Raw genomic sequence first — 27,967 nt, 5'->3', positions numbered from 1 at the left:
CAATAAAGCCATATATTCTCTTGTATTGCCTCCTCGATTCTCCATGAATGGGTGATACTCGGATTCCAAATTATATGGAAATCATGCTCAATTCCTTCCATTGGTTGGAATTGTTTAAAGACATTGTGATCTAAAGGACAAGGAGATAAGTAGATGAATTTGAACCATATTCATCAGAAATACACATCCCCGAAGGGAAAAATATGCTGAAACACAATCTTAATTGTAACTTTTTGTAGACTTCTAAAAAATTTCAAACCAAAAACGGGTAAGAGAATCATGAATATGGCTATCATAATTGAAGCCTTCCGATAAAGAATACCATAAGAGATTTGGATTGATGAAAGGAAATGTTTTTTTTTTTAGGGATTTCCTCCAAACACAGAAGATAATTTGATGAAGACATCATCAATGATGATGTACTGATGTGTTAAGAAATGAACAAAAAATAGAAAAAAATAAAAACAACTGACGGCCTAAGCCGCCAAAAACTGATTTAGATGTGGTGTGTTGCAGAGAATGGAAAGTCGCAAACTTTGTCGCACTCAGGCCATCTACAACAATGACACCAAAACATCAAATTTGATGTAATTTCATCTCCAACGAAATACCAAAGTTAACACTATCCCACCAAATTTGGTGTAATGTGAATAGTATTACACCAAATTTACTATTCATCACACCATATCTTTAAAATGCATATTTGATTATGTTTCATTTAATAATATAGTTTAATTATTATCAAATTTGAAATTAAACATAAATATATCATATTATTTTTATTTTTAATTTATTTTCACATAATCCAAAAAATAAATTTTAATTTTTAAAATAAATCACCAAATGACTATTATCATTTATCACTTACCAATAATAAAAATAAAAATAATAATCTAAATGTTATAAATAATTATTTACCAATTATAAATAGTAACAATATAAAAGTTAAAACTGAAAATATTAAATAACATATAGTATTAGTTTTGGTGTAAACTTTGGTGTTATTGTTAGAAATAACAAATAAATTATAACACCAAAACATCAAATTTAGTGTAATTTCAACACTAAATTTGGTGTCATTGTCGAAGATGTTCTCAGAGTGGTAAGAAAAATGAAGTTAATTTTGTGTCTTTTTTACCTGAAAGTGGAAACCAAAATTAAATCGGTGAAGGGGACATTCTATAAAATAGATACTTGGAGGCCAAAATCAGGATTTATAAATATTTGGGGGCTTAAATGGAAAAACAATCTCCGTATAAAACCTAACAGCAACGCTAATACTTGGACCAACTCGTACCGCGCAACGCTTTTCCTGTTGTTCTATCGCCGCCGACCTTCGTTCTCCGGTAAGTCTTCTCGCTGATAACTTTCTCGTCTTCCTACCGTATGTACCCTAAACCCTCGTCTTTGTCGGTCGAATAATCCAGCCACGATTCCTTTATTCTGTACACGTCTCCGTAGTGGATCGAGGTTCTTTGTTTATCTGTTAATCGTAGTAAGGATTGAACCGTTTCGTTAGACCAAAGTTGTCGTGTTTTTGTGTCTATGCATAGATAACTTTTCTGAGCCGATTCTGTTTCCATCTGAACTGTTTGCGATCTAAGTTAATAGGTTGGTCTCTTCGATATAATTTAGTTTTTCAATTGGAACATAGATGATCTTTCTAGAGAAGCGAATCCTTCTTTGAAGTTCTTTCAGATTCTAGTGTTACAGCTCTTGCCTTTGTGGTCTCTTGTGTCCTAAACATTCAGACGTTTGTGCTTTTGTTTTCTTACCTGGTTTGTTTGTGTTGATTGGCTGACAGAGAAGTTGAAGCTTGCCGCAATGAGGGGAAGGAGCTACACTCCGTCACCACCAAGGGGGAGTTATGGGAGGAGGGGTCGAAGAAGCCCAAGCCCTAGAGGAGGCCGTTACGGTGGAGCTCGTAGCGTGGACCTCCCGACCAGTCTCTTGGTTCGCAATCTACGCCATGACTGCAGGTATATACATACTTGATTTCTCTCTCTCTACAACTCCCTTCTTCCTCTTCTGCTTAGGACTGTATAATTGTTTGGATACCTCTTAAGCATATCTAGTCATGATTTTCTCTTTTATCTACTGTGAAGACGTTAAGAAAGTTTATGTATGTCATCAAAGCTATATTGATAACTATGTTTGGTGATAGAATTCTGGCAACATGATACTCTTACGTTTTTGCGGTTCATGAAAACCATACTTCTCTGGTGTAGTTGACTATGACTCCAATCTTTATTCATTTTTTTGCCTTTTTTACTTTCTCTCTAATTTATCTTCCCTTTCTTTCAGGCAAGAAGATCTCAGGAGGTCATTCGAGCAGTTTGGGCCTCTTAAGGACATCTATATGCCTAGGGATTACTATACTGGGTGAGCATGTTTAATAGTTATCTATTGTTTAACCACTTTATTTTTATTTTTTTTTACTTGTGTTCTGATTAGATAATATCTCTTTTCCATCCTTGAATCTTTGTTTACTACGTTTAGTCCTCTTTCCTTTTCCATTTCTATGTATCTCCTCATGGATACTTACCAGAATCTTCTAATATGCACTTATTCCATAAACCAAAATTAGCCTCCATTTTCTTCCTAGTTTTCTTTGAGATGAGATCTTCGTTTGAAGCCTTAAACCCCCCCCCCCCCCCCCCCCCCCCCCACCCCCCCTAGTTTTCAGTTATTCAGTGTCGATAAAAGCGTGTATGGATTAGGTTTTTTGAATTTAGCACTTGTTCAGACTTGTACATTTTTAGTCGCTTAAGGAGAAGGATGCATTGTTGCTTGATATGTTTCATGTGTGTGTTAATTGAAGTTGTTGAGGTTTAGCAGTGAATCTAAAGAATTGAAGACATCAATTAGAGTTTTTATGAAGATGTTGTGTATGGTAGTGAAAGAGTTGAAGTGAAGTTGAGTTTTTCTTCGATTTGAAGATGAATCAAGGTCTTCAATAAGCAGGCAAGTGCTTGCTTATTTCATGTTTATCCTGTGATATTGTCTGTTGCAGGGGGATCATATTGCCAACTGTCCCTTAACAGGCTTGTGTTGTAAAGTGGTGCATCTATGTCTGTCATTTTGTATGTTTGGTTCTTAGTCTGAGATCCTGTTTTTTTTTCAATATGCAGAGATCCGCGAGGGTTTGGTTTCGTACAGTTTGTGGATCCTGCTGATGCTGCGGAGGCAAAATATCAAATGGATGGTTACCATCTACTTGGGCGTGAGCTGACTGTTGTGTTTGCAGAAGAGAACAGGAAGAAACCGACTGAAATGAGAGCAAGGGAGCGTGGTGGAGGAAGGTACATTGATCTTTCTCTTTTTTAATGTTTCTGTTTATCAATAAGAGTCCTTAATGTAGAGCGATGCCAATAACCTGACCTTTTGTGTTGGTAGGAGCATCAGGTCTCGAGACAGGAGGCGTAGTCCCCCTCGTTACTACTCTCGCTCTCCTCCACCTCGACGTGGTAGATCTCGATCACGGAGTGGTGATTATTATTCTCCTCCCTCTACAAGACATCACTCAAGGTTTTTGTCTGATCTCCATTACACAAACTAACATTTTCCACTCGATTAACCTTTTTAATGCTCACCATCTCTCTCTCTGTTGTCGTAGGTCTATCTCTCCCAGGGAAGAACGATATGCTAGAGGGAGGTCATACTCGCGCTCACCCGCCTACAATGGCTCCAGGGGTCGCAGTGTAACTCCAGCTAGAAGTAAGAGACGCAGCATAAGCCGTAGCCCAAGTCCAGGAAGAAGCATTAGCCCTAGTCCGAGAAGAAACGTAAGCCGTAGTCCAAGCCCGAGGAGAAGCAGGAGCAACACACCTGTACCAGCCAGAGGCCGCAGCCCAAGGAGAAAGAGGAGGAGCAACACACCTATACCAACCAGAAGCAGCCCTAAGAGAAAGCGGAGCAACACACCTATACCAGCCAGAAGCCGCAGCCCTAAGAGAAAGAGGAGCAACACACCTATACCAGCTAGAAACCGCAGCCAGCGTGAGGAGGAGTACGAAGACCGTTCACCAAGCCAGTGATTGTTTCTTCACTCTCTTAATAGTGTTTTCTCTAGTTGATGGTTGTCTCTCTTTTTTTTTTCTTATCCTAAGACAAAAGTTATGATGATTTGAAAAGATGAGATCTACGTAGAGGTCGAATGTTGGCTTTTATGTCTTGATGGTTTATTGAGTATTTTGGGAACACTTACCGTTACTGTGTCCTCGTTAAGCTGGTCATAGTCGCCGGTCTTCAAAGAAGGGTTGAAGAAGTCGAGAGTTAAATTTTCAAAAGCCATTCAAAAAGATAATAAGCCTCTCTTTGAAGGTACTTAAAAGCTTTGGATGGTTTCCGCAAAATCAATGTTACTAAGCTAAAGAATACATATATTTGAAGAAGAATAAGAAACTATTAAAAAAAATTCTAAAAAGAAAGAAACTATTAAAAACATTACTAAAATCTATTCTTAAATCTATTGGATAGTAAATTTATCATAGACAATTGTGATAAATGCACTGGCAGTACTAAAGTCCATCTTTGTATATGATTAGACGAAACATACAAAGATGGACTTTAGTACTGCCAGATCATTGTCTGATTATTTCATCTAAACCTTCCTTATCATTTTTTTTCTCTTTCTTTTAAGTCAGGCCAGATCATTGACTTGAGACGCAAGAAAGAAATTATTCCATCTAATCATCATTTTTGTTTTCTACGAATCTATGGAGAGAGAGAGAGCTTTGATGTAACGGACTATGAGTGGGACACAGAGAAGAGCAGCGACCTAGGTTCAGTGAGCGGATCATCGCCGCTGACGTCAAACCTTGGAAAGAGACTGAAGGCTAAACGGATAAGTCTCATGAAGAAGCGGAGTTCTAACCGCTTGACATCGGTCTCTGGAGAGAGAGAGCCAGCTGCTCGACTGGACCGGCAGGATTCAACCGCCTTGACAGCGCTCAGGTTCATCAGTAAGGCTGACGGTGCTGCTGGCTGGACCGCCGTCGAGAATCGGTTTGTTGAGATCACGGCCACTAGTGGTGGATTGCTGCCAAGGTCAAAATTTGGAGAATGCATAGGTAAAATTTTACAAAAATTCGAAAATTTACCAAGGCCCACTAGTTAAAACTCATTTGTTACATAATAGTGACCTTGGAAATTATAGGTTTAAGTCGCGTTAGGAAAACATGATCTCTAAAAGGAAAACAATGGACTAGAATCCATTGCAATCTTCTCAGACTCTCAAACCCTTATCAAAACGCTTTCGAGGAAGGAGAGAAATTTGGAGATCTTTGGAGCACTTAATGATATCTACCTCCTATCCTCCTCCTTTAAGACAATCTCCTTTAGGTTTATTTCTAGAGCTCTGAATGTGAGAGCTGACTATTGTGCAAAACAGGCTTTATGGACCTTGAACCCAATTTAAGCTTTTAATGAAAAACTAAGGATTTACAAAAAAATAAAATAAAAGAAAGTTAAAATTTTCATCCTACAAGATTAGGGATCTCATTAGTACAATCGATTTATTAAACAATTATGCAGACTCGGGAGAAAAATTTTCATAGGACGGCTCTGGTGATGCAGTTAGAGATAGCCTTAAAAAAAAAGATTAGGGGTCCATGAACCAATAACCTTAGTCATTAAATCAAAAGACTAGAACCAAAGAAATGGTTAGGATCAAAATATGAATTCGTATTGTGATTTCAGGGATGGATTCAATAGACTTTGCCTTGGAACTGTTCGACGCATTAGCTAGAAGAAGGCTTATGACACTAGACACTATCGATGGAGACCAGTTAAGGGAGTTCTGGGAACAAATAAGTGCTCAAAGCTTTGATTCCAGGCTTCAAACTTTCTTTGACATGTTAAGACTTCTAATCTTTATCCATTTTGAACTTTTGTATGCATTTATCTTGTTCTCTGCAACCTTTGGTGATAAAATGTAAAGTTGAGACACAAGATTTGTGAAATGCAGGATTGATTCAGACGCCAATGGTAGATTAACTGAAGACCAAGTCAGACAGGTGAAAATTTTAACACTGATTAATGATTGTGTCAAATGTTAATTTATGAAAACTTTCATTCTTAAATATCAAATATTTTTGCTTCATAAATATGAATATCTTCACAAACGAAAATATGTATGCTGAATATTGTAAATTATTTAGAGAAAAAAATCACACAATAAACTGGAATAACAAACAATCATCATTCTCACAAATGTTTTCTGTAAAATATGAAAATGATTAATAAAGGTGAAATCTAATCTGTCTTTTTCTCTGTGCATGTTTCAAAGATCATCAACCTTAGTTCGTCCACCAACAATTTGCCAAACATCCAAAAACGGACAGATGAATATGCTGCAATGATAATGGAAGAGCTTGACCAAGATAATATAGGATACATCATGGTAAAAAGCTTACTTGACGATAATAATAATCTTTGAGAACCAATATATATTTCAATACTCTTTCTCCATGTAACTTTTTGGTGAATCTAAAACAGATAGAGAGTCTTGAGACCTTGCTTTCGTATGCGGAGACACAACATATACGCAGAGATAGTGAAGGTAGCAAGAAGCTAAGCCACATGCTAAGTCTTAAGCTTAATACTACCCGTGACCCTAAACCGTTGAAGGGATGGTACAGTGGACTGAGACACTTCGTATCAGATAGCTTGCAAATGGTGAGTACTTCGAGGTTCAAGATTAACAGGAATCTTCAATCTTAGGGATTTAGAAATGTAACTGACGCAGAGACTTTAAATTATTTCTAGACATCGATGTACTTGGCAGTACCAGTAGCTTTCCCTGCATGCGAGATACTAATAAGACCATTCAGATCCAGTGTCAGCACGGTAACAATTCGCAAAGTCGCTATTTATCCTGGAAACGTGCTGACTTTACACTTGTCAAGGCCAAAAAACTTCAAATATGAAAGCGGTCAATACATGTTTGTAACCTGCCCAACTATCTCAACATTTGAGTGGTACGTAAAAATGTAATAAGTCTCAAGAGTCAGGAAACCCTAAACTATTTTGAGTGACAATCAAGTTCACATGATATATATATTTGTAGGCATCCATTTTCAATAACTTCTGCGCCTCAAGACGAGGATCTGAGCATTCATATAAAAGTAGCGGGAGACTGGACAAATGCTCTCAAAGAAGTTTTCTCTAAGGCTTATTTTACTTATAAATCTTTCGAAATGTATATGATAAAGAGGCAAATTAGCTTGAGTAGCATGTTGGGTATATGTATCAGGTGTGTGAGCCACCTCCGGTCCGAGACAAGTATCTTCGTGCATATAGCTGCGAGTAAGTATCTTGTAACAATCCCATATAAAATGAACAAACCTAAAGAAAATGATCAGTATATACTTATATACTTTGTTGGCGGTACTAAAATATCACATTTTCACAGTTGTCTGTAACTACAGAACTATTTTAATTTTTGATTTATAACAATGTTAATATTGGAAGGGAAATGAACCCATACAGTTTTCCCAAAATCATGATTGATGGTCCATATGACGCACCTGCACAAAATTACAAGAAATATAACGTGATTTTACTGGTCGGGCTTGGGATTGGGACCGCTCCAATGATGAGCATTATCAAGGACATCATCAACAATGTGGAGGCCAAGGAACATTCCCAAATCAACCAAATGGAGGAGGGAACACAACGACATCAACAAGGTGAAAAGGAAAGTATGAAGACTCGAAAGGCTTACTTCTATTGGGTAACAAAGGATCAAGGCTCATACAGTTGGTTTCAGAACATCATGAACGAGGTAACAGAACGGGACACAAATGGAGTCGTTGAAGTAAATAACTATTGCACTAGCATCTACGAAGAAGGAGATGTTCGTTCTGTGTTCATACGTATGCTTCAGTCTCTAAACCATTCCAAAAATGGCGTGGACATTGTCTCTGGGACAAGGGTCATGACCCACTTCGCCAAACCTAACTGGAAAAACGTCTACAAACAGATAGCCATGGATCACTATGGCTCTCATGTTGGTAAGCTCTGTCTCACTGTTATAGCAATGTTTGCGTAAAATTGCATGATTATATGTTACTGTCACATCATGTAATTTCTAGTTAAGTTTCACTCGTTGAAAAGCATTGGTGAATGTAATAGCATCCTCTGATTGAATTAATTAATGACACTATAAAAACATATAATGGTATAAAATGAAATTGTATATGCAGGAGTGTTTTATTGTGGAGAAGTTTCACTGGCAGAGGAGTTAAGGCAGCTAGCTTTGGAGTTCACACACAAGACAGAAACTAGATTCTCCTTCCACAAAGAGAACTTCTACCCACCATGCTGATAAATAATGATGGTACAACAAGATGATTAATGAAATAATTTTGGAGTAAGAAAGTGTGTTGTGATGATTAAGTATTGGACGTGTGTGTGCGTGCGTGTGTGTTTGAGTCATTTTTCAGTTTCGAAATCATGTTTAACATGATGTAATGTAATAATAACTAATATTAGTTACACAATTGGTTGAACAAGAATTTTTTTTGTTGTCACAAAGTCGAATAAGAAGAAGAAGAAGAATAAGAATATTTACACCAAAAAAAGAAGAAGAAGAAGAAGAAGAAGAAGAAGAAGAATAAGAAATTTTTAGTTTCGACGAAAACCGAAGATATGAGCCAGTTATCAAAGGCAAGACATATAAGACATACTAGATTTTGACCCGCGTTTGGGAAACGTGAGTTTGTTTTTGAAATTAAATATTTTTTAAAAAAATAAATTTTTATATAAGTTTGTGTATAGGCTTGGGCACATTTATCCGAAACCGCAACCTGAATCGTACAAAAATGAAAAAGAAAACGAAAAGTATAATATAACTGAATATTATAAATAACCAAGGAAATCATATATTTCTAAGACCAAGATTTTAACACCGAACCGAGAATTAAATGGGTACCTGAATTTTAAAATTATCTGAATTATTAAATATTTTAATTTGTACACCCTTTTAAACCCAAAATTATCATATAGAAATTATAAAATGAGTTAAATCTATTGTTACCGAAAATCTTGGTAAAAAATATAAGTATAATTGTTTTGATACTTTGGTTGATAGAAATAAGGAAAATGATGTATTAGTGTCGTAATAAATAAACTTGTAGACCAAGTAAGATAATTATTTTTTGTTTCTTGTTTTGATAATCGTATCTCTAGTATATTATTAACAAAAAGAATCGTAGAATATATCTACTTAGCATATTCACAATATATTCATTTTTTGTTAACATATTGTTACAATTTTAAAGCTTTAATTTTAAATTTGTAATTATCAACCAATCTTATGGTTTAAATAATATGTAACTGTTTCAATAATATGTATATGTGATGTAACATTTTGATGTATTTGAATGTAAGAGTACGATTGTATAACAAACAGTGTGATGAAGAATGTGGTATGATTGTGTCAAATGGTGGTCTAGGTCTTTAACATAGTCATGTTTGACTTTTGAATAAGTGATATTTGAATAAGAGTTTTGACATCTTGTATTTTTTCTTCGAAGAGAAGACATGTAAGTTCAACATAAGACATTAAGGAGCTCTTTCATTTAAGAAAAAAAACAGTCTGATCAATGGCAAGATGGAGTGTAATGTTTCATAGTTCGTAGGTCAATAGAATGACATAATTTTGTATATTAGGATAGATCAGTCACGCTATAATCTTAATGGGACATGTTTAGAAGTCGTTGGTGGCCAATAGAATTGATATAGTTTTGGTATAATATTTTATTAATTTGTAAATATATGGTGTAATATTATTGATTTGTTTGTTAGAGCAAAAAACGGGTATAGATGTGGTATAATCTAATTAACGTGTAATGTTACAAAAATATATGGTAAGACCAAAAAAATAAATCTAATGAAAGGGTCCAAACAACTTTTATAAGTAGATTTATCAAGACTGTTTCCCTTTTAATAGAATAGATGTTGCCGTCTCTCCTGCTCTTCGTCACGTTCGAAGTTGCTTCTTCAACGCATCCGTATTTCTTCTTAGATTTGCCGGATTCGCAGTTGTCTTATCCAAATTCCTATCTTGTTTCAAGCTTTTTAATGTTTAACTTTGCTTGTATTATTGAACTCTACCTTTCTGGTATCGAGCTTTAAATTAATGGAAGATTTGTGCACAAAAAAAAAAGAATAAGAATAACAATGTTACTTTGTTTTTTTTAAACAAAACAATGTTACTTTGTTTTTTTAAACAAAACAATGTTACTTTTTGTGCTATATAAAACATACAGTTTTTTATTTATTTCTCCTCTTCAGTCGTTGAAGCCTAAAGACTATATAAATTAATAATGTTAAAAATATGGTATTTTATAATTTATAGAGTTATTAATTTGTAAAAAATTTCTTATTTCAGATTTTTTATATTTTTGAATATTTTTTATTTATTAAATAGAAAAATAATTGATTTCACCGTATATACATTAATTAAATTTAAGAAATTAGAGTTTCAGATTGATTTATATATTGTTTGATGTATATATTTTATTATGTTTCATAGAATTCAAATGTGGTTTTAGATATAACTTTACTAAATATTGGTTTTAGATATAAGTTTACTAAACATTATCAAAATATATTAAATTTTATAAGAGAAATAAATTCATTGTGAATATAGAATAAACAATATAATGTTTAGTTTGTACTTATATAAAATATATATGTATATAGATTATTGATTTATGATTTTAATGAGACCATATATTTATATAAGACTTTCTAAAAAAGTATTATTTTATTATTTATCATTTTGTATCATATTTTGAATCAGTCCAACTCGAAAGTAGAGAAATTTATTAATTTATAGTGTTTATTAATTTATCGAGTATTAATTTATAAAATTTATATTGTATATATATATGATTTGATCAACAGAGAGCCAACCAAACTAGGATCCAAACTAGGTTCATGCATATACTTGGTGACGATTCCACCCCTTTCGACCATCTCCCCGTCTAGAAGGTCCACCTAGAGGATTTTACCGCATACTGGCCTTTCCGAAAGGTAGAGAACTTCTTTCTTCTTTTATTTTTAATTTTGATTGATTATAACTGATAATTTTAAATGTTTTATGAGAATTCACGTATAACTGCGTCACTTTTAATTAAGCTGTATTAAATTAACGTCAGACGATTATTTTTGCACCATGGTGAAGATCTTAAATAATGATTTAATTAACTTGAACAATTCTCCTTTTCTGAAATTTGAAACTATAGTTACTGATGGAGAAACAAGAGGTTTGACTTCCAAAGAAAGCTTGTTTTGTTTTGAGATATAGGCTTGTGTACTTATCATAGTATCAAATATGTGTTGTAAATTCATGATTTTACAAAACAAAAAAGGAAAATAGTGATCTAAAAACCCCTTGTAAACTTAAATTAAGAAATAAAATCAGCTTTACATTTTTTTTTGGTTTAATAAAGTTCTGATTTAGTTCACTTTGTTAGTACAGAGGTTGTTTTTTTAAAAAAAAAAAATTAAAATTAGGGTTTAATAATCATCGATAAATTATATCAGGGTTTTAAAATAGTTTAGGCAAAGGTGAAGGTTTGAAACCAAAAGAAAGAAAAAAAGAAAGAACCTAAAGGCGCGTTTGGATCTGGTACGAGAGTTTTATTTGACACGTATCCGAGATTTTACCGATCAGGGAGGAACAGACACAGACAAGAAGAATCTTCCGATTCATAAAACAGCATCACTCTTCCTGGGATACATGATGAGAATCGTGTTTCCCTCGCGATCCTGAGCGATTGAAGTGGTGTTTTGGAGAAGTTGAGAAAACAAAAGGAGATGTGGACTAATGTTTTCAGAATTGTAAGTGTCACTCTTTACTTCTCGTTTCACTTTTCTTGTTCGAACACTAAATTGGGAGATACTAGAGACTAGAGAGGAGAATGTTTTTGTTTTTTCCTTTTAATTTTGATTAACTCCTGACACCTAATTGATTTTCCACAGGGAGGTCTCCATAATGTTTCTTGGTTTCAGTTTCTTCCTAGTGAAGCTGAGCTGAGTCCTGCCTCTGATACAACAAGGTTCAACCTTTGAGCCTTTTTTTTTTTAAAAAATTTTCTCTGTACTTTATGTGACTGTGTGTAGTTACTAACTATTAACTATGGAGATTTCAGTTCAAGAGCTGAGCAGAATGATGTTGCAACGTATCTTGTGCTTTCATCTCATCTTCGGCTTCAGAAGGAAGGCTTTCTTACCACATGGACCAACTCTTTTGTTGGACCTTGGGATCCTTCTCAAGGCTTATACAATCCTGGTAAATACCTAAACACCACACTCTCGTTGTCAGCCATTCTGATGATCATTCCTCGCTGCTTCTCAGATGAAAAGATCAAGCTTTGGCTTTTTCTTCCTGGGCGTCATTCATCAATCACTGACAAAGCTCAGGCTGCTGTCTCAAAACTCAGAGGTTCTATTTTCCTGATGATTCATTTATCTTTTTTTGCCTCAACATATTGTCTCTATTTTGGTTCTTATGAGTTTTTGTTTCTCTTGTTAAAAGTTGTTGCTTCTGGAATTTGGGTAGCGCCTGGGGACTCTGAAGAGATATCAGTTGCCTTTTCACAGTCTTTACGTAATTGCATTGAAAGGTTAGTATGATCCCCAGCCAAGATGGTTGGACTATGGCTATAATGGATTCATGAAATATCTCATTTTAAGTTGTTTGATATTGTGGCAGAGCATTAAGTGGACTTTCCTACATGAGATTTGGAGATGTTTTTTCAAAATTCAGCCCTCAAAGTGAAGATTATTTGAGGTATTTAAGCCCTGAGTTTGGTTCTTTACCTATTCCCCTTAAGAAGACATACATGCTGCTTTCCACCATATCTCATCCCATAGCTTCTGCTTATTCTTTATATATGAGCCTGCAAGAACTTCGTTTCCTAAGTGCAATTTTTGAAACCAAAAGAAGTCGATGATTAGCTTTGTGGCTAATGCTCCTCGAATATTTATGCAGGAGGGGACAGCCTACTGTTGAGTTCATCTTTGCTGCTACCGAGGAGGCAGTTTTTGTCCATGTCATTGTATCTGCCAAGTCCGTAAAGCCTTTTGTCATAATATATGCTCGAAATTATGTTTTAGTGCTTCTTATACTTATCGTGAAACTAACACTGCTTTTAATGTGCGAAGGAATGTCCGGGCACTTTCAAGTGGCGATGCTGAGAGACTGTTAAGGAGTTCTTTGAAAAACTCCAGTTATAGGCTTCCCGGTTAGTCATTTCTTCCATCATCCCTTGCAATTCTAAATTTTGCTACTTGTCTACGATAAACTAAAAAAGGTTGATGAAATTAACTAGGTTTGGATGTTCGTTAGTCTATTCCTGCTTTGTACTGATATGCTAGTGAATATATTGAGAGCATGAGACATTTATGAACTCAATCTTCAATTCATTCGACTCCGAAAGAAGCTAGTGTAGTCTAGTGCTGCCTAAGTTCCTCGAGCAGAGATGTAGCATCTCTTTTTTTTTTTGCACGTCACAAGAGCTTATTTTTATTTTTATTGTGATACTTTTAATTCTTTGAAGCCAATTTTTTTTAGTTGAGATAATGAGACCTGAAAAAAGATTGGAGCTTTTTTCGTTGATAGAAACACTTCTCACAGGCTTATGTTGTTCCCACCAGTGATTGTTTCTCCTCATGGTATGCGGGGCAGCCTCACTGGATTCTGTCCCAATGACCTTGTCAAGCAAGTCTACTTCAGGTGCAATTCATACATATGCTGTCTATAGATATTAATCTAATGAAAGCAATTTTATCAACTAAGATTAGATTTTGTCTCATACAGTTCTGGAAACATAGGGACTTCGAGTGGATATATTGGTCTCCCTTCTCATGTTGGTCGTGGGTCCCGTCTGATAAATGACAATCATTGTTACGTGGAAGTTACACTTGGTTGCTGCCAAAGTATTAATGACAACACAAGTCAAACTAATTCGACCTTTGCGGTAAACTTGCCCCATAATCAGCGTCCTGAACCATCAGTTGGGAGTAGAGATCACCGGAAAGGACAACAAGATATCTCATCCGTGCGTGAAAAAAAGTTCATATATCCAGCTGAGGCAGTGCTTGTGCCAATCTTGCAGTCGGCATTTGCTAAATTTTCTTTGAAAAGGTAAACTGTCAGTTATTTAGAGTTTGTTGAGTAGTTAACGGTGAGATCCAAATTGGCTAATTATGGACAATTTATATCGCTTCTGTTCAATTTATCTACAGTGTCAGGATGTGCATGTATGTACGTAGAAAATCGACTTTGTAGGGTCGTAGTAAGATGTACTACTTGTGTTCTTTCTTTACCTTGGAGCTGATGCAAGGTGAAATTATACGTGCAGATTTTGGCTTCAAAACTGGATAGGACCATCACTGACAGGCTCATCGTTATCTATGCACTGGTGAGTCTTTTTCTTCTATCTCGTATCCATTCTGAACATCGGAGGGAACTCACAAAATAGAGGTCTGGAATGCATCCTAACTTATCTGAGAAACCAAACTTTGTGTAAACCCTCATGATTGGTAGCTCCATGGGATTGAGATCTGTGGCATTTGTTGATTTTTGAATATAAAGCTGAGCGATTTTCTTTGTTATTATAACAGTCTGTTCATGATTACTGAACATTTATACTTCATTTTATGCAGGGCTGGTGATTTTGAATTCCTTGGATCGTCTGGAAATAAGAGTGATGGGTTTTATGAAAAAAATGGTTATAACAGCAGCGGCAGTAGCCGTAATAGCAGCATTAGTTCTACAAGTAGTGCTTCTAGCGGGAGTGGTTGGAGAATGGCTTCAAGAACTGGTGACCTTGATGCTGATGCAGATTCGTTGACGTGTAGGCAATCTGGTCTAACTTGTAATGATGATCGCCCAAAATCGGTATGTCATTTATATGTGGCAAGGGTGGAGATTTCATAGTACTGATAGCCTAAGTAACATAACACTCTTTGCAGGGTTCTAAGCGGTCGCGAACAGGGAGGACAGAGTCTTTCGGTCAAGTAGGTACTGTCTCTAATACACGTATTTAAGAAGCATATAAGTCAGGATTTGGTTCTACTAAGATAAGTGGTGCTCCAGGCATTACAGATGATCAAATTGGCTGGGATTGGGATGATGACGATGATGATGATGATGATAGAGGAGTTGGAATGGATATCAATGCACTTCTTTCAGAGTTTGGAGACTTTGGTGACTTCTTTGAGAATGATGCGTTGCCTTTTGGGGAGGTAATCCCGTCTTCTGTTACTATTACTTGTGTTCTCTATGCTGGTGAATGATGTTCCGCTTAATTCAGATACCTTCACTGTCTAATAAACGTTTGGGAGGAGGGTGGTGTCTCGATTTCCCGTTTCCTGCCATGCCTCTTATTGTGTTTTTGTCCTATTGTCTTTGGTGTTCAATCCTTATTTAACAAATCACTTTATCTATTATGTTCGTGTAGCCACCGGGAACAGCAGAGTCGCATACGCTAATGATTCCTCCAGATTCTGCTGAAATAGGTTGCAGTCCAGTTGATATGATGGATGTATCAGACCAGATTGTTTTGCCCGATGGGTTTTCCTCTTTTGAGAGCTTTAATCCTGTTCCCCCGATCACAGATGAGTGCCTTATCAAAAGTCAAGAAGTCATCAACAGCAGTGTCACTTCAGCAACTTTAAATCAGATGTCAAGCTCTTCTACTGGTGAGTTCGATCATTTGATAAAAGCAGAAGCTATGATGACCTTTGCTCCTGAGTATGGAGCTGTTGAAGTACCTATGAGCGAGATTTCCTCTTTCAAAAGCCCATACCTTCCCAAATCTCATAAAGTTGAGAGTTCACATTCAAGAACGAGTAACTATGTTTATGGACCCACACCACCGGCCACTGATTCTGATGGAGCAGCCGACAAGAATTTACTTGGATCAAAAGCCTGCATTGGTAACAACGATGGCAGAACTTTGTTTCAGTCGAGAGATTATTACACTCAAGTGGAGGGAAGAAAGGACCAACATAAGATGCTACCTACTGTAATTAGTGACAACAGTAGTACAAAGGAGGGTGTTTCTCAGTTAAAATATTCAAACTTCAGTGCTGTTAAGACCATACAGGGGAAAAAGTCTGACGGTATATCTGCTGTTGTTAGTACTTTATTATCTTCAAAGACCTTGTTGGCAACAGACGTGGGAAGCGTTATGTTCCAAGCTTTCATGTCTAGGATGCGGCACATAATCATTTCTTCGAAGCACAGTTCACCATTTAGTCTGACAAGGCTTAGTGGAAAGCTATTTCTGAACCAGCTGTCAAATGAGCCCAGTAGTCTGACAGACAACATATCTGCAAGGAACGAGATATATAAGAAAGAAATACCTACTAGAATAGCTGGAGGTTTCGACGGAGGAATGATAGACAGCCACATGAGTGCACCAGTTGGCGTGTGGCGGACTGTTTCAGTCCCAAAAACAGCAAAACCTGCTAGTTCGCCAAATATTGAAGCAGGCTCATCCTTGCCCCATAGTTCATTTAGCGAAGACAGCTTGCTTTCTTATGGCCAAAGACAGCCATTGCAGGAACTCCTAGATGGAATAGCGCTACTTGTACAGCAAGCTACTTCTTTTGTTGATTTAGCTCTGGATTCAGATTGTGGAGATGGTCCTTATGGCTGGCTTGCGCTGGAAGAGTTATGGAGACGGGAACTTTCGTGTGGGCCCTCTGCTGGCCATGCAGGTTGTGGGGGAACTTTGGCTTCCTGCCATTCTCTGGACATTGCTGGTGTCAAGCTAGTTGACCCACTCTCTGCTGAGGTAAGCTTTCAAATTGGTGTAAGATGCACAGAAATGAATTGAGGATACTCAATGTCTTTACATTTTCTTCACAAATTTATCGAATAAAGATTTGAGCTTATTCGTTTAAACCTGATTGTGAAGATTTCTTTCTTTTGCAGGTTTTTCCTTCGTCTGTCATTACTCTGCTGCAATCTGACATCAAAACAGCTCTGAAATCTGCATTTGGTCAGTCAGATGGTCCATTATCTGTCACAGATTGGTGCAAGGGCCGGAATCACGCAATGGATGGGGGATCTATTTCTGAGGGATCTACTGCTGAGTCATCCCTCCGTGAAGGTAGCACATGAGTTTTGATTATTTTATCTCGTTGGAACTTTACTGTTCCTACTTTGGTTGTTCATTAATATCTGATAGAGTCAATATCTCTGATGATTTTATTGATAATAAATGTATTGGAAAACAAGCGATGTCAATAGATAGTGGGAAACGAGAGGAGACTGCTCAGAGCCAAGACATATACAGTTCAGAATTACTCCGACCGACACTTTTTGTTCTTCCGTCACCTTCTATACTTGTCGGGTATTTATGTTCTTATTAGCAGTCAGAGTTTTTTTTTTAAATAGAATTTGACGTTGATCAAGATCCCCTTATTAGTATTCATAATTTCATGTTGTTAGGATTGTCACATATTGTAATGCTGGCTAGTTTAAGCTCTCTAGCGTCTATCCCCTGTGACAGGTACCAAGATGACTGGCTTAAGATATCAACTAACGCCTTGCCACATTGGGAAAAGGCCCCTTTCGAGCCATATGCTCTGCCCAAAAATGTGCGTTTTCAAGGAATTCATCTGAGAGAGATGCTTTTGTTTTCATCAATTTAGGCCAATTGATAATCTTCTCCATTAAGTTGTTCTTTGTTACTTTTCTCAGATGAGCTATACTGTTGTATGCCCGGATATAGATCCTTTAACCAGTGCTGCCACTGATTTCTTCCAACAACTTGGAACTGGTGAGTCAACGAATATCTCTATTGTGAAAGAGTTTATTCTCAAATTTGACAGGAACTGGTTTCTGCTAAACAACGTTTCTAGAGGAACAAAAAGTTGGGACATTTTCTCATCATTATGTTCTGATGAACCTTTTGTTGCATAGTTTATGAGACGTGCAGACTGGGAACCCATTTGCCACATATTCTGGGAAATCAAATGGAAACTGACGCTGGAAGATTATCCTCATCTGGATTTGTTCTGCTTGATTGCCCTCAGTCGATGAAGATTGAAAGCAATAACACATCGCTTCTGGGATCTCTCAGCGATTATTTTCTGTCTTTGTCGAATGGGTGGAATGTGACTAGCTATCTGAAGTCTTTATCAAAAGCGCTGAAAGGTCTAAAGCTTGAGTCTTGCCTTTACACAAACCAGAAAGAAGGATCAGCTACGAGTCCTTGCATCGTAAGTGTTAGCTAAAGACTACAAATGTTAACTGGGATAATTAACTATTTACCCACTTCTACCAAGTGTAGCTGTTGATACGTGTTGGCTTCTACTCTTCTTTCAGGTAGTGTACATAGTGTGTCCATTTCCCGACCCTTCGGCAGTTTTAAGGACGATCGTCCAATCGTCTATTGCACTTGGATCAGGAATACAGCCAGATAAAGACAGGAGATCGTTACTTAACAGTCAGGTTGCAAGGGCGTTTGCTAGTTCTGCTGCTGTAGACGAAGCATCAATATCTCATATTCCAGTGCTTTCGGGGTTTAGTGTCCCCAAACTAGTTCTACAGGTGGTGTCTGTTGATTCTATTTTCCGGATAACAAGTCCGAGCTTTAATGAGCTTGTCATTCTCAAGGATACTGCCTTTTCTGTATACAATAAGGCTCGTAAAATCTCACGAGGAATGCCTAATGATGCATTTCAGTCGTCCTCTTTATCAAGCAGATCGTCTTCAGCCTTGACACCAATGAGCTCTATTTCAGGAAGCTGGAAAGACTGTGTTGGTTCTCGAATGACAGGTTCTACACATCCAAGAGATGGTGAAAGGGATAGTAGCATGAGAACGAGTTGGGATAGCTGGCAAATGACAAGATCTGGAGGATTAAGCTGCGACCCAAACAGAAATGAAGATTTTTACCTTAATGATGAAAGTTTTTATTTATTTGAACCGCTTTTCATTCTTTCCGAGCCTGGTTCAGTGGAGCGTGGAGTTTCACCTACTTTTGGCGGCTTAGGTTCAGAGTCTTCAAAGCCAGTACCTGAGGATGGTGGCAGAGGTTCTGGACTTGGCGTCAATGCAATGGAAGGCATACCATCAGGATCAAGCTCACAGGGGGATGCATCCCAGGTTGAAGGAAAGAATATTCCAAGTTTACATTGCTGCTACGGTTGGACAGAGGACTGGCGATGGCTTGTAAGCATCTGGACAGATGCCAGGGGTGAACTGCTTGACACACATATATTTCCCTTTGGTGGAATTAGCAGTAGACAGGATACGAAAGGGCTGCAGTGTCTTTTTGTTCAAGTTCTGCAGCAAGGATGTCAAATCCTACAGGCATGTTCCTCCCCTGACAATGGATCTTCAAAACCCAGAGATTTTGTCATTACAAGCATTGGCAATTTCTTTGAGCTTGAATACCTAGGTAAAAAATAAGCTTCTTTTACCTTTACATCCGTTCTTAATCTAAAATTTTCATCCCTTTCGTATTCCAACTGCGCTCGGAAAATATAATTATTCTCTAGTATTGCGTGTTTCATAACTCTGGTTATTTTTTTGTCTACTTGCAACTGATATAACAGAGTGGCAAAAGGCAATATACTCAGCTGGAGGTCCTGACATTAAAAAGTGGCCTATTCAACTTCGACGTTCTGCGCCTTCTGGCATAGCCACCAATAGCAGCGTATCTTCCTTGCAACCGCCGGATATGAGTTTGATTCAAGAGAGAGCCTCGTCAAGTAGCACACTCTACAGCTCTCACTCAAAACCATCCAACTTCGTGAAAGGCAGTATGGGGCAATCTGCTGGAAGAAAGCAGATAATGGGTGGACAAACCATTTCTGGTACTCCAAGGGGTTTGTTTCAGTGGGTTCACAGCATTAGTTTTACTTCTATTTCACTTGATCAATCTCTGCATCTTGTTCTTCCGGCTGAGTTGGTATCTCCAGGTCAGTTTCTGATTGTTTTTCTCATATGTATGTCTAAGCAATTTTAAATTTCCATAAGAAAGGGAGCTAGATACTGACTTGCGCAACTATGCAGGAGGTACTGGTATGAGTTCATCAAATTACATTGAAGGTTTCACTCCTGTCAAATCTCTTGGGTCAACGGCTTACTCGTACATGATGATACCATCACCCAACATGCGCTTTCTTCACCCAAGTCCTCTTCAGCTTCCTACATGTTTAACTGCCGAATCACCTCCGCTTGCTCACCTTCTTCACAGCAAAGGCTGTGCAATACCCTTGTCTACCGGGTTTGTTGTTTCAAAAGCTGTGCCTTCCATGAGAAAAGACTCGAGAATAAATATGAAAGAAGAATGGCCATCAGTTCTCTCTGTTAGTCTCATTGACTACTATGGTGGTTATGACAACGCTCATGACAAAATTCTTCAAGGAATCATGAAGCAAGGCGGTGGAGGGACCCAAGAAACTAGAGATTTTGAGGTTGAAAGCCATCTTATCCTTGAGTCAATTGCGGCAGAACTCCACGCTCTATCATGGATGACTGTAAGTCCAGCATATCTGGATAGGCGGACGGCATTGCCTTTTCACTGTGATATGGTTCTCAGACTGAGACGTCTTCTTCATTTTGCGGATAAAGAACTCCAGACTACCAGATAAACCAGGACTTTGAAACAGTCCAGGAGAATACAAGATGAGACCAACCTTTACCAACCTTTGTGAACTTTATCCTGACCATCCGGAGTAGTCTGTCATACTTAAGGCGCTTAGGTTTCACGGGCTAGTTCAGTAGCTATACGTTATAAAGTAGGAAGAATTGGTGCAGATCTACTAGATGTAGTCCAGGTTTTCTTATTTGGGACTTACGAAAACTGTTAAAAAGAAATTAGCATTTGCGGCGTGCTCTACTGGTTCGGATTCATGTTCGGTGAATAAGCTAGTTTTCTTATTACCCCTTTGTATTTGTTGTGATTTTAACTTTAGTGATCATTCATTCCTCTGTAAATTTGGCACATTCTATTAATATTGGTTTCTCAGGGCAAAACTTATTCTCTTGTGTAAACTCTGTCTACTTTTGAGCTTAAACATAGTGGTTTACTCTTTGATTGATCACATAATGAGTCTTGGCTATTTGGGTGAGTTGTGCAGCTGAAGATTCTGACAGTAGATAAGGTTTTCAATACTCAAATGTCTCTCTACGTCTTCCTCGGGACCTACTTGCGGCTCTCTTTTTGTCAGCCAACAGATTGCCAGCTTCCTCGGGTATCTTATGTTGGTACTTGGTAAGCTATATTAATAAGAGAAACTCTTTACAATATTTAGTTGCTCCTGTTTCTTGTGTTGGTAAACTATTTAATTTTTTTAGATTTTGCTTCATAAAAGGAGTATAATCTTTCTTTAGCTTAGTAATTGGACAATAAAGGTGGCGGCCAGTTACAAAAACGTTTTCCAGGCAAAGGTCATGAGAACTTAAATGCTATGGTATGGTCCCATTCTTTCTTCTATGCATCACATGGCTTCAACAGATTCTTGTCTGAAACTCAATCTTAGCCGGTAGTTTATTCTATTATTGTATATACTAGAGTCGGTGTCCGCGCTACGCGCGGAAAACATGTTCAAATTATAAATTTTATTTTTGATTGGTAGCCGCATATTGATTTATTTTAAATTGTCATAAATTTTTATTTGTCTTTGTGTGTTGAGTATTTTTTTTTGTGTGGAGAATTTTAAGATTAAAAAAAACGTTAGTCAGTTCACACAGTTCAAAACAAAATAGTTTAGTAGTAGAAATTAGTAATTGTCCAAAGGGAATAGTATTTGGTAGATAACGGAAAATAATAAAAATAAGATAAGACGTAGACGATGTCTGCGAAGTGTACTGTGAATGATCTTATAGAGCTGGCACTTTCTATTGGGGGCGGACCAATTGTTAAATAATTTTGTTAGTACAGCTTCATTATTGAGTTTGGAGTTTTTTGGTCGGCAGACTTATTTGTTGCTTGCGTTTTATGATATAGAAAGTTGTTCGTGATTCCGGGGAGTCTGATCTGGGTGAGCATCTGATTGTGATACTGGGGGAGGGAGAGAAAGGAGTTTAGTATTTTTGGATAATGTTGTATATTGTGTTGCAAATAATAATGGATTACCTGGTAAGTGAGGTAGACCGTTGTATATTTCTTTGTAGACTATGTTTTTAACTTTTCCGATCTTTTGATCATTTCCTTGTATAATTTTGATGCCTACCTTGGTAGTAACTCAGGAATGACCAACATAGAGCTCTTCATGGGTGAAAACAGGTGTAATATAATTAAACAGAAGAGACAAATATATTAAATAATTGTAATTCACAGAGAACTTGATAAATGAATGTTGTGTACATAATATTTTGAACTATATATCAAATGCTAAGAGCCTCAATTGGATCAATAAACTTCATTGGAAAATTATATCTCTTTGTCAATCATAGAGTTTGAACCGGCTAACTGGCTACAACTACGGAAAATGAAATCTAATATGATGTAAATAATACACATATATTAAAACGAAATATATATTAAACAAAATTTATGATTAAATGGTCAAATATTTCATAATCTATATTATTAAAAAAAGAAGTACGAAATAGAAATACCCCTTAAATTTACCATTTATTTACATTAGAATGCCATTGAGATATGTATTGAACCTATATTTAAGGCTGCTTGTCTTTTCTTAATTTAAATAATAGATTTAAGCATTTAATGCCCCTTTCTAATTTAAATCATTGATTTTTCCTTAAACAAATCCCAACTAAAATAGATTTCTTAATATATTTCGTATCAACAAATTAAATATTTTTAATATTTGTTAGTAATAAATAATAAAATAAAAAATGACACATCATAATCAATTTATATAACACATAAATTATATTTAAAATAGTTTATTTCTATATTATTAGTATAATGCTTTCATAATATAAGTCCAATTAGTTATAAATATTGGATTTTTATATGATATATTGTGATATAATAGAGAATTAAAATCACAAAATATAATTAATCAAAGTAATAAATTTAATTTTTATGTTTTAAGATGTTATATTAAAAATTATGCATTAGGTTTTAATTTACATATATATATATATATGAGTTGTGGGGCTAGCCAACTTGAAAGGTGAAAGCAAATATTTGTACGGTAACAGGACAAACTCTAGAAATAAACAACAACATGGCAAGATTATTTTCCTTTTTTAAATTTCTTTTTTATAGAAATTATAGTTCCATATATGTTTATATATTTTATGTATTTATAAATTTATTTTCTTTATTTTTAAGAGATGCTAAGATTTTGAAATTGGGAAAAGTTTGACCCACCTTTATATTATTTTAATTAGGAAATTTTGAACTTCAAATGTTAATTTTTATTATAAATGCAGAGATTAATTTTCAATATAAATTTATGTTTAAATACTGCGAATTTTCAATATAAATTTATGTTTAAATACTGCGAAATACATCATTTGATATAAACAAAATACTATAAACATAAAAGAAACACCTGCTATGATGAAACAATGTAGTGAATTTACAACTTTTATAATTGTTTTATTAGAGTTTTGGGTTAAAGTAATATATTAATATTTCAGTAATATTAATGTTTTTGATTCAAAACTGATAATAAGGGAGAGTTTAAATTTGGTTTTATTAGGATTTTAAGTCATTTAAACTTTCTTTGTTCTAATATATGTGAATTTTCGTTAGAAGATATTAATTTAATTTTTTGGTTTTAAAATATCAAGTAGGTCTAAACTTATTATATTTTCAAAATAAAATTACTTTTTATATTGTTTAGAAACATATTACAACCAAATCAAATTAAATAAGCAGTGTACTGCCGGTTTCCTCTTCAGGCGTTGAAGACCTCTCTCGGAAGGTTGAATGAGAATCGGTAGACTGCAGTGCTGTAATGAATATGCCGTGTTCAGCTTGGAGTCAAAGAAAAAATATCTTTTGAAAAACGTATTGTTTTGTTTCCATATCTCTTGTTATTTGTATTTATGGTGGAATATATTTTATTCAATTTTTGGCATGAATATCTTTTGCCATTAACAGCTGGACATAACAAATTCATGCATTCATTGGTTTTATAACAATGTGAATTCTTAAGTACGTAGTCCTTATGCAATTTTTTTTTCATGTTGGACTAATTAAACTTGTATGCATGCATGTAACACGTTTAATGAGTGTCGAACCATTAAAGGAAGGAATAAAGAGGAAAGCAAAATTATCATAGATTCATAACCAAGATAAAAATGAAAACCAAACAACTTTAATAAAAAAACAAAACCATAAGATTTGTCCGATCATAATCTGTCTTTGTAAGAAGAAAAAAACCAAACTGATTAAATAGAGAGAAGAAGACTGTTATTAGAGAACCATTATGACTGGGCAGTCTGAACCAGCCAGTGATGGAGTGACTATACTGCATGTGATCTAGCCACTAAGCTTGGCACGCTTTGCTTTCTTCTGCTCGTCACTGGCTGAAGAAACACCACCATTACTCTCAGGTAAATCTGGGATTTTCACTTCACTGTGTGGTGGCGTCTTGAGTGGAGGGAGGATTCTTTGGTGGCAAAACTGCTGATGAGACAATTTTGGTTGCTGTCAAGGAAAGGCGGGTAGATGTAAAGTTGTAGTGAGCCACCTTGATCCTGAATTTCTTTGTCTGTCCAATTGTGTCGATTAAACATTGTGGCAGTGGAATCTCAAGCTCAGCCCCATCTCCACCATTATCCTATTATAACAGGATCATTTATCAAATTGGTAGCTTTCAAAATTCAATAAAATACATGTCAAGTCTTATCATGATTATCATTTTGAACAGAATAACACTCACCTCAACATAAGCGTCGATCAACTCTGTTGCTTTTCTGCCGGTGAGCTCTTTACCAGCATCTCCGAGGATGATGAAAGTGCACTGCTCCTCATTATCATAGACATACATTTCAACGCGGTAACTGATTCAAAGGCAAGTAATTAGTATATAGATTGAAAATATGTTTGAATGGAGAATCTTACTTGGCTACTGCAGTAGCATTTTCATTCCCGCATTTTGGACAAAGCATTGTTGTCGGCCCACGGTTTAGCTTTGTCTGGCAATCCTTGCAAGCAATGTAATACCACTCAGTGCCAAGCCGGAGCTCTTTTTCATATTGGGTGCGACGGTTCTGACCGATGAACCCCTGAGCCACAGTACCCTACAGAACATGGAGACAATATCGATTCAGTTGAATATCTAAAAGTAGAGTGTTTAAAATTATAACGTTCAAGGCAAACAAAACAATTTCGACCTCTGATAAAACTCTATCACAGCACTCTCAAGTAAACAATATAAAATCTATCAAAGCACTCTCAAGTGAAGAATACAAAAGCTTAACAGATATGCGGTGATGAGCAAAACACAACAAACCGGCAATGATATTAAAAAAATTTCAAACCAATCAATCAAGTTCTTTTTTCAAGATAGATAAGGTGATTAGCAAAACAACAAAACGACAATGATATAACAGTTTAAATAGATACGCTAATATAATATCAAACGAATCAATTTAGTTTAATTTTTTTTTGTTTCAAGATAGATAACGTGATTAGCAAAACAACAAAATGACAATGATATAACAGTTTAAAACGGCAATTTCAAATGAATCAATCTAGTTTTTTTGAAGATACGCTAATCTAATCTGAACCCAACAAATCAAGTGTGTTTTTTTCCTGATACCATAATATAATTAACGGTTACTGTATTTCAAAAGTTAACAACACATGCACAATGAGACAGGAACACAAACCTCTGCATCGATCATAAGCATCTTGATCCCAAGAATGATGCCTGGTCCTCCTTTCACATTCTTCCGAGCTTCCCAGAAATGAATAAGCCTAAACTGCAAGGTGGAATCTCCTGGTCCTGGTGAAACATATCAGAAGAGGAGAGGAGAAGAAGCTTCGCCGGTAAGGATTGCAGTCTTCTTTGCCATGATAAAGGTTTGGATTTTTGATCTGGGGTAAGAGAGATAAGGATAAGATACCATCATTGGGGACTTAATAACAGGATCATTATCATTGGGGACGTTATGCAGGATGAGTTGGGTGGGGGGGGAGAAAGAGAATCGACAAAGAGATCGAGACGGCGATTAGGGTTATTGATTTGGGGGGGGGGAGAAAGAGAATCGACAAAGAGAGAGATGGCGATTAGGGTTAGAGATTTCACAGAAGGGGATCGGGAGAACGATTTCAAAGAGAGAGAGAGAGAGAGAGAGAGAGAGAGAGAGAGAGAGAGAGAGAGCTCTGGAATACGTAAAAATCAAGAGAGGTGCGAGAGTGGGCTAGGAGTTGGGTATAATGGGCTGTAAATTGTTGAATTTTTTTTTAATTTCAAGCTCACTTTGTTATGACCTGGCACTTTGATTGGTCCAGATTATTTTGCCTATGTGGATAGCTTTAGGAAGCTCAAATTTAGTTTCTTTTATATAGTGGGATACAGGGTAAGTTCCTATTAGATGAAAAAAGAAATGGAAGAAAATGTTTTCCAGGGAAATGGCTTCAAATTTTACATATCCTTTGATTTTGGAGTTTCCAACAGTCAAATCCTATTGTATTTATGATAAACTTGATAGGTGTTTGCAGTCATATTTGAGATTCAAATTAGGTTTTTAACTCTTGATTATCTAAGACTTCTTAATCTGATTTCTGTCTCCTGGCTATACATATGGAATACTGCAAATGAGGTTGCCTGGTTCATTCATCAGATATCATTTGCTGTGGGGTCATTAAGCGTTGTTCTTTAGCTTTCTTCCTGTGGCGAGTCACATGGAAACTCATGTTGTCTTAAGGCACCATGATAATGATGATGGTTGATGTCGGCATCATAGTGCCCCCACACATCCTCCCAAATACAGCTCATTACATCATTGATTCCACCAACTGAGACAATTCCAAAGTACCTCTCTCTCTCTCTCTTATTGATCTTTGTGTGAACCCAAATCAATGAGATCTGATACTTTGTAACTTCCACTAAAAAGTTATGTGATGCCCATCATGGATTTGTGCACAGATTGTAAGGTAATCGAATTCATAAACAGTCTGATGAATGATGATATACATACAAGCACATATAGAAGCAGATGGTTACATTAAGAATAACACAATACTCTATACAAAATAGAATCAAATCACACACAAACTCATGAACAAAACAATAAAACTAATAGAGAAAAAAATGAAATGTTTGTTTTGACTCAAAAGAGAAGACCAGATGCCAAAGCGACAACAGATGCAAACAATGCCGGTACGAACATGGCAGCATCAGAAGTTGGGCTTGGAGCCGGAGCTTCCACGGTGGCGGCCGTCGCTTGTCCTATGGCTGAGAAAGCCACCGCAACGACCATGAAAACAACCATCATCTTCATTGCCTCCATTACTTGCTTCTCTTTGATGATGAAAGAAAGATTTTAATATTTTGTGTGTGCGCTGTGTTGCGATGATAATAGCTGTGGGGATGGTATTGTGTCTATTTATACAACAATTGAAGGAGACTTTCACAGCTGGCAAATTGGCTGTCTCTTAGCTCAAACCACATTCTTCTTTTTAGTCTCAAGTGGTCTCAACCACTGTCCTTTTTTTCTTTCCAACCTCACAATTATATTTTAAAAATACTTTTACATTATTTATGTTTTGATTACACATCAACTTTTTATATGTTTTTAACTAGGCGTTTTGCCTGCACATGCAGGCATAATCATCTTACGAATACTTATTATTTTATGTCATATTTATCCAAAAATCGGCATAATTCCTTATATACTAAAGCATAAGTCACTTAGCCAATAAAAATCTGACACATGGAAATTATTTTACAATTTAAAAAAAAAATTGCAAAAAAAAAAAAATCTAATGCAAAAGAAATGTCGTTTATCAACTGATTTTTCTTTACAAAATTAAATCCCACTACACCC

At 36.2% G+C, this 27,967-nt stretch overlaps 5 protein-coding genes across 9 annotated transcripts; 3 read left to right on the top strand and 2 right to left on the bottom strand.

Moving 5' to 3' along the window:
* The first annotated feature begins 1,237 nt into the window (after positions 1–1,237).
* LOC125609469 (serine/arginine-rich SC35-like splicing factor SCL33) lies at positions 1,238–4,202 on the top strand. 5 transcript variants are annotated; one of them, XM_048780936.1, is made up of 6 exons: positions 1,238–1,346; positions 1,805–1,979; positions 2,305–2,382; positions 3,132–3,302; positions 3,406–3,528; positions 3,617–4,202. In XM_048780936.1, exons 2-6 carry the CDS (start codon positions 1,825–1,827, stop codon positions 4,035–4,037), a joined length of 948 nt encoding a protein of 315 aa, XP_048636893.1. In that variant the 5' UTR covers positions 1,238–1,346; positions 1,805–1,824; the 3' UTR covers positions 4,038–4,202. The 5 variants fall into 5 exon arrangements, with proteins under 5 accessions (XP_048636893.1, XP_048636889.1, XP_048636892.1 ...); XM_048780932.1 differs by having other exon boundaries at positions 3,397–3,528; XM_048780935.1 differs by lacking the exon at positions 1,238–1,346 and adding an exon at positions 1,377–1,470 and having other exon boundaries at positions 3,397–3,528.
* A 601-nt stretch (positions 4,203–4,803) lies between these two features.
* LOC125608545 (respiratory burst oxidase homolog protein C-like) lies at positions 4,804–8,581 on the top strand. The gene is made up of 8 exons (XM_048778969.1): positions 4,804–5,072; positions 5,701–5,857; positions 5,969–6,017; positions 6,290–6,403; positions 6,499–6,678; positions 7,256–7,308; positions 7,474–8,015; positions 8,208–8,581. The coding sequence occupies exons 1-8, from the start codon at positions 4,856–4,858 to the stop codon at positions 8,327–8,329; spliced, it is 1,434 nt and encodes a 477-aa protein (XP_048634926.1). The 5' UTR covers positions 4,804–4,855; the 3' UTR covers positions 8,330–8,581.
* Positions 8,582–11,648: 3,067 nt separating this feature from the next.
* LOC125609467 (mediator of RNA polymerase II transcription subunit 13-like) lies at positions 11,649–27,318 on the top strand. Its single transcript, XM_048780930.1, has 24 exons — positions 11,649–11,853; positions 11,995–12,071; positions 12,165–12,304; positions 12,371–12,457; positions 12,551–12,638; positions 12,728–12,805; positions 13,007–13,084; positions 13,180–13,259; positions 13,672–13,750; positions 13,835–14,161; positions 14,379–14,438; positions 14,683–14,917; positions 14,992–15,040; positions 15,116–15,264; positions 15,480–16,820; positions 16,961–17,138; positions 17,267–17,381; positions 17,541–17,628; positions 17,732–17,810; positions 17,954–18,252; positions 18,359–19,436; positions 19,594–19,959; positions 20,054–21,456; positions 26,497–27,318. Exons 1-23 carry the CDS (start codon positions 11,830–11,832, stop codon positions 20,632–20,634), a joined length of 5,676 nt encoding a protein of 1,891 aa, XP_048636887.1. The 5' UTR covers positions 11,649–11,829; the 3' UTR covers positions 20,635–21,456; positions 26,497–27,318.
* Positions 24,270–26,448, bottom strand: LOC106414613. The gene is made up of 4 exons (XM_013855239.3): positions 25,805–26,448; positions 25,035–25,213; positions 24,853–24,973; positions 24,270–24,750 (listed from the first exon to the last, which is right to left on the bottom strand). The coding sequence occupies exons 1-4, from the start codon at positions 25,823–25,825 to the stop codon at positions 24,544–24,546; spliced, it is 528 nt and encodes a 175-aa protein (XP_013710693.1). The 5' UTR covers positions 25,826–26,448; the 3' UTR covers positions 24,270–24,543.
* LOC125609468 (arabinogalactan protein 21-like) lies at positions 27,071–27,522 on the bottom strand. Its single transcript, XM_048780931.1, has one exon. It carries the CDS (start codon positions 27,428–27,430, stop codon positions 27,251–27,253), a length of 180 nt encoding a protein of 59 aa, XP_048636888.1. The 5' UTR covers positions 27,431–27,522; the 3' UTR covers positions 27,071–27,250.
* Between the last annotated feature and the right edge of the window lie 445 nt (positions 27,523–27,967).

This window comes from Brassica napus, chromosome A5 (assembly GCF_020379485.1).
Source record: "Brassica napus cultivar Da-Ae chromosome A5, Da-Ae, whole genome shotgun sequence".
NCBI lineage: Eukaryota > Viridiplantae > Streptophyta > Magnoliopsida > Brassicales > Brassicaceae > Brassica > Brassica napus.
This window is presented reverse-complemented; position numbering and strand designations above follow the sequence as displayed.

Excerpts from the sequence above, each read along its gene's own strand:
- LOC125609467 (XM_048780930.1), top strand. The coding sequence starts at position 11,830 with ATGTGGACTAATGTTTTCAGAATT. Across the intron at positions 13,260-13,671 it reads CTCCAGTTATAGGCTTCCCG|TGATTGTTTCTCCTCATGGT; the intron begins GTTAGTCATTTC and ends TGTTCCCACCAG. Across the intron at positions 19,960-20,053 it reads GGCTGAGTTGGTATCTCCAG|GAGGTACTGGTATGAGTTCA; the intron begins GTCAGTTTCTGA and ends GCAACTATGCAG.
- LOC125609468 (XM_048780931.1), bottom strand. The coding sequence starts at position 27,430 with ATGGAGGCAATGAAGATGATGGTTGTTTTCATGGTCGTTGCGGTGGCT.
- LOC125609469 (XM_048780932.1), top strand. The coding sequence starts at position 1,825 with ATGAGGGGAAGGAGCTACACTCCGTCACCACCAAGGGGGAGTTATGGG. Across the intron at positions 1,980-2,304 it reads AATCTACGCCATGACTGCAG|GCAAGAAGATCTCAGGAGGT; the intron begins GTATATACATAC and ends CCTTTCTTTCAG. Across the intron at positions 2,383-3,131 it reads CCTAGGGATTACTATACTGG|AGATCCGCGAGGGTTTGGTT; the intron begins GTGAGCATGTTT and ends TTCAATATGCAG.
- LOC106414613 (XM_013855239.3), bottom strand. The coding sequence starts at position 25,825 with ATGCTTATGATCGATGCAGAG. Across the intron at positions 25,214-25,804 it reads TGCTTATGATCGATGCAGAG|GGTACTGTGGCTCAGGGGTT; the intron begins GTTTGTGTTCCT and ends CATGTTCTGTAG. Across the intron at positions 24,974-25,034 it reads AATGCTACTGCAGTAGCCAA|TTACCGCGTTGAAATGTATG; the intron begins GTAAGATTCTCC and ends CCTTTGAATCAG.
- LOC125608545 (XM_048778969.1), top strand. The coding sequence starts at position 4,856 with ATGAAGAAGCGGAGTTCTAACCGCTTGACATCGGTCTCTGGAGAGAGA. Across the intron at positions 5,073-5,700 it reads AAAATTTGGAGAATGCATAG|GGATGGATTCAATAGACTTT; the intron begins GTAAAATTTTAC and ends TTGTGATTTCAG. Across the intron at positions 8,016-8,207 it reads TCACTATGGCTCTCATGTTG|GAGTGTTTTATTGTGGAGAA; the intron begins GTAAGCTCTGTC and ends TTGTATATGCAG.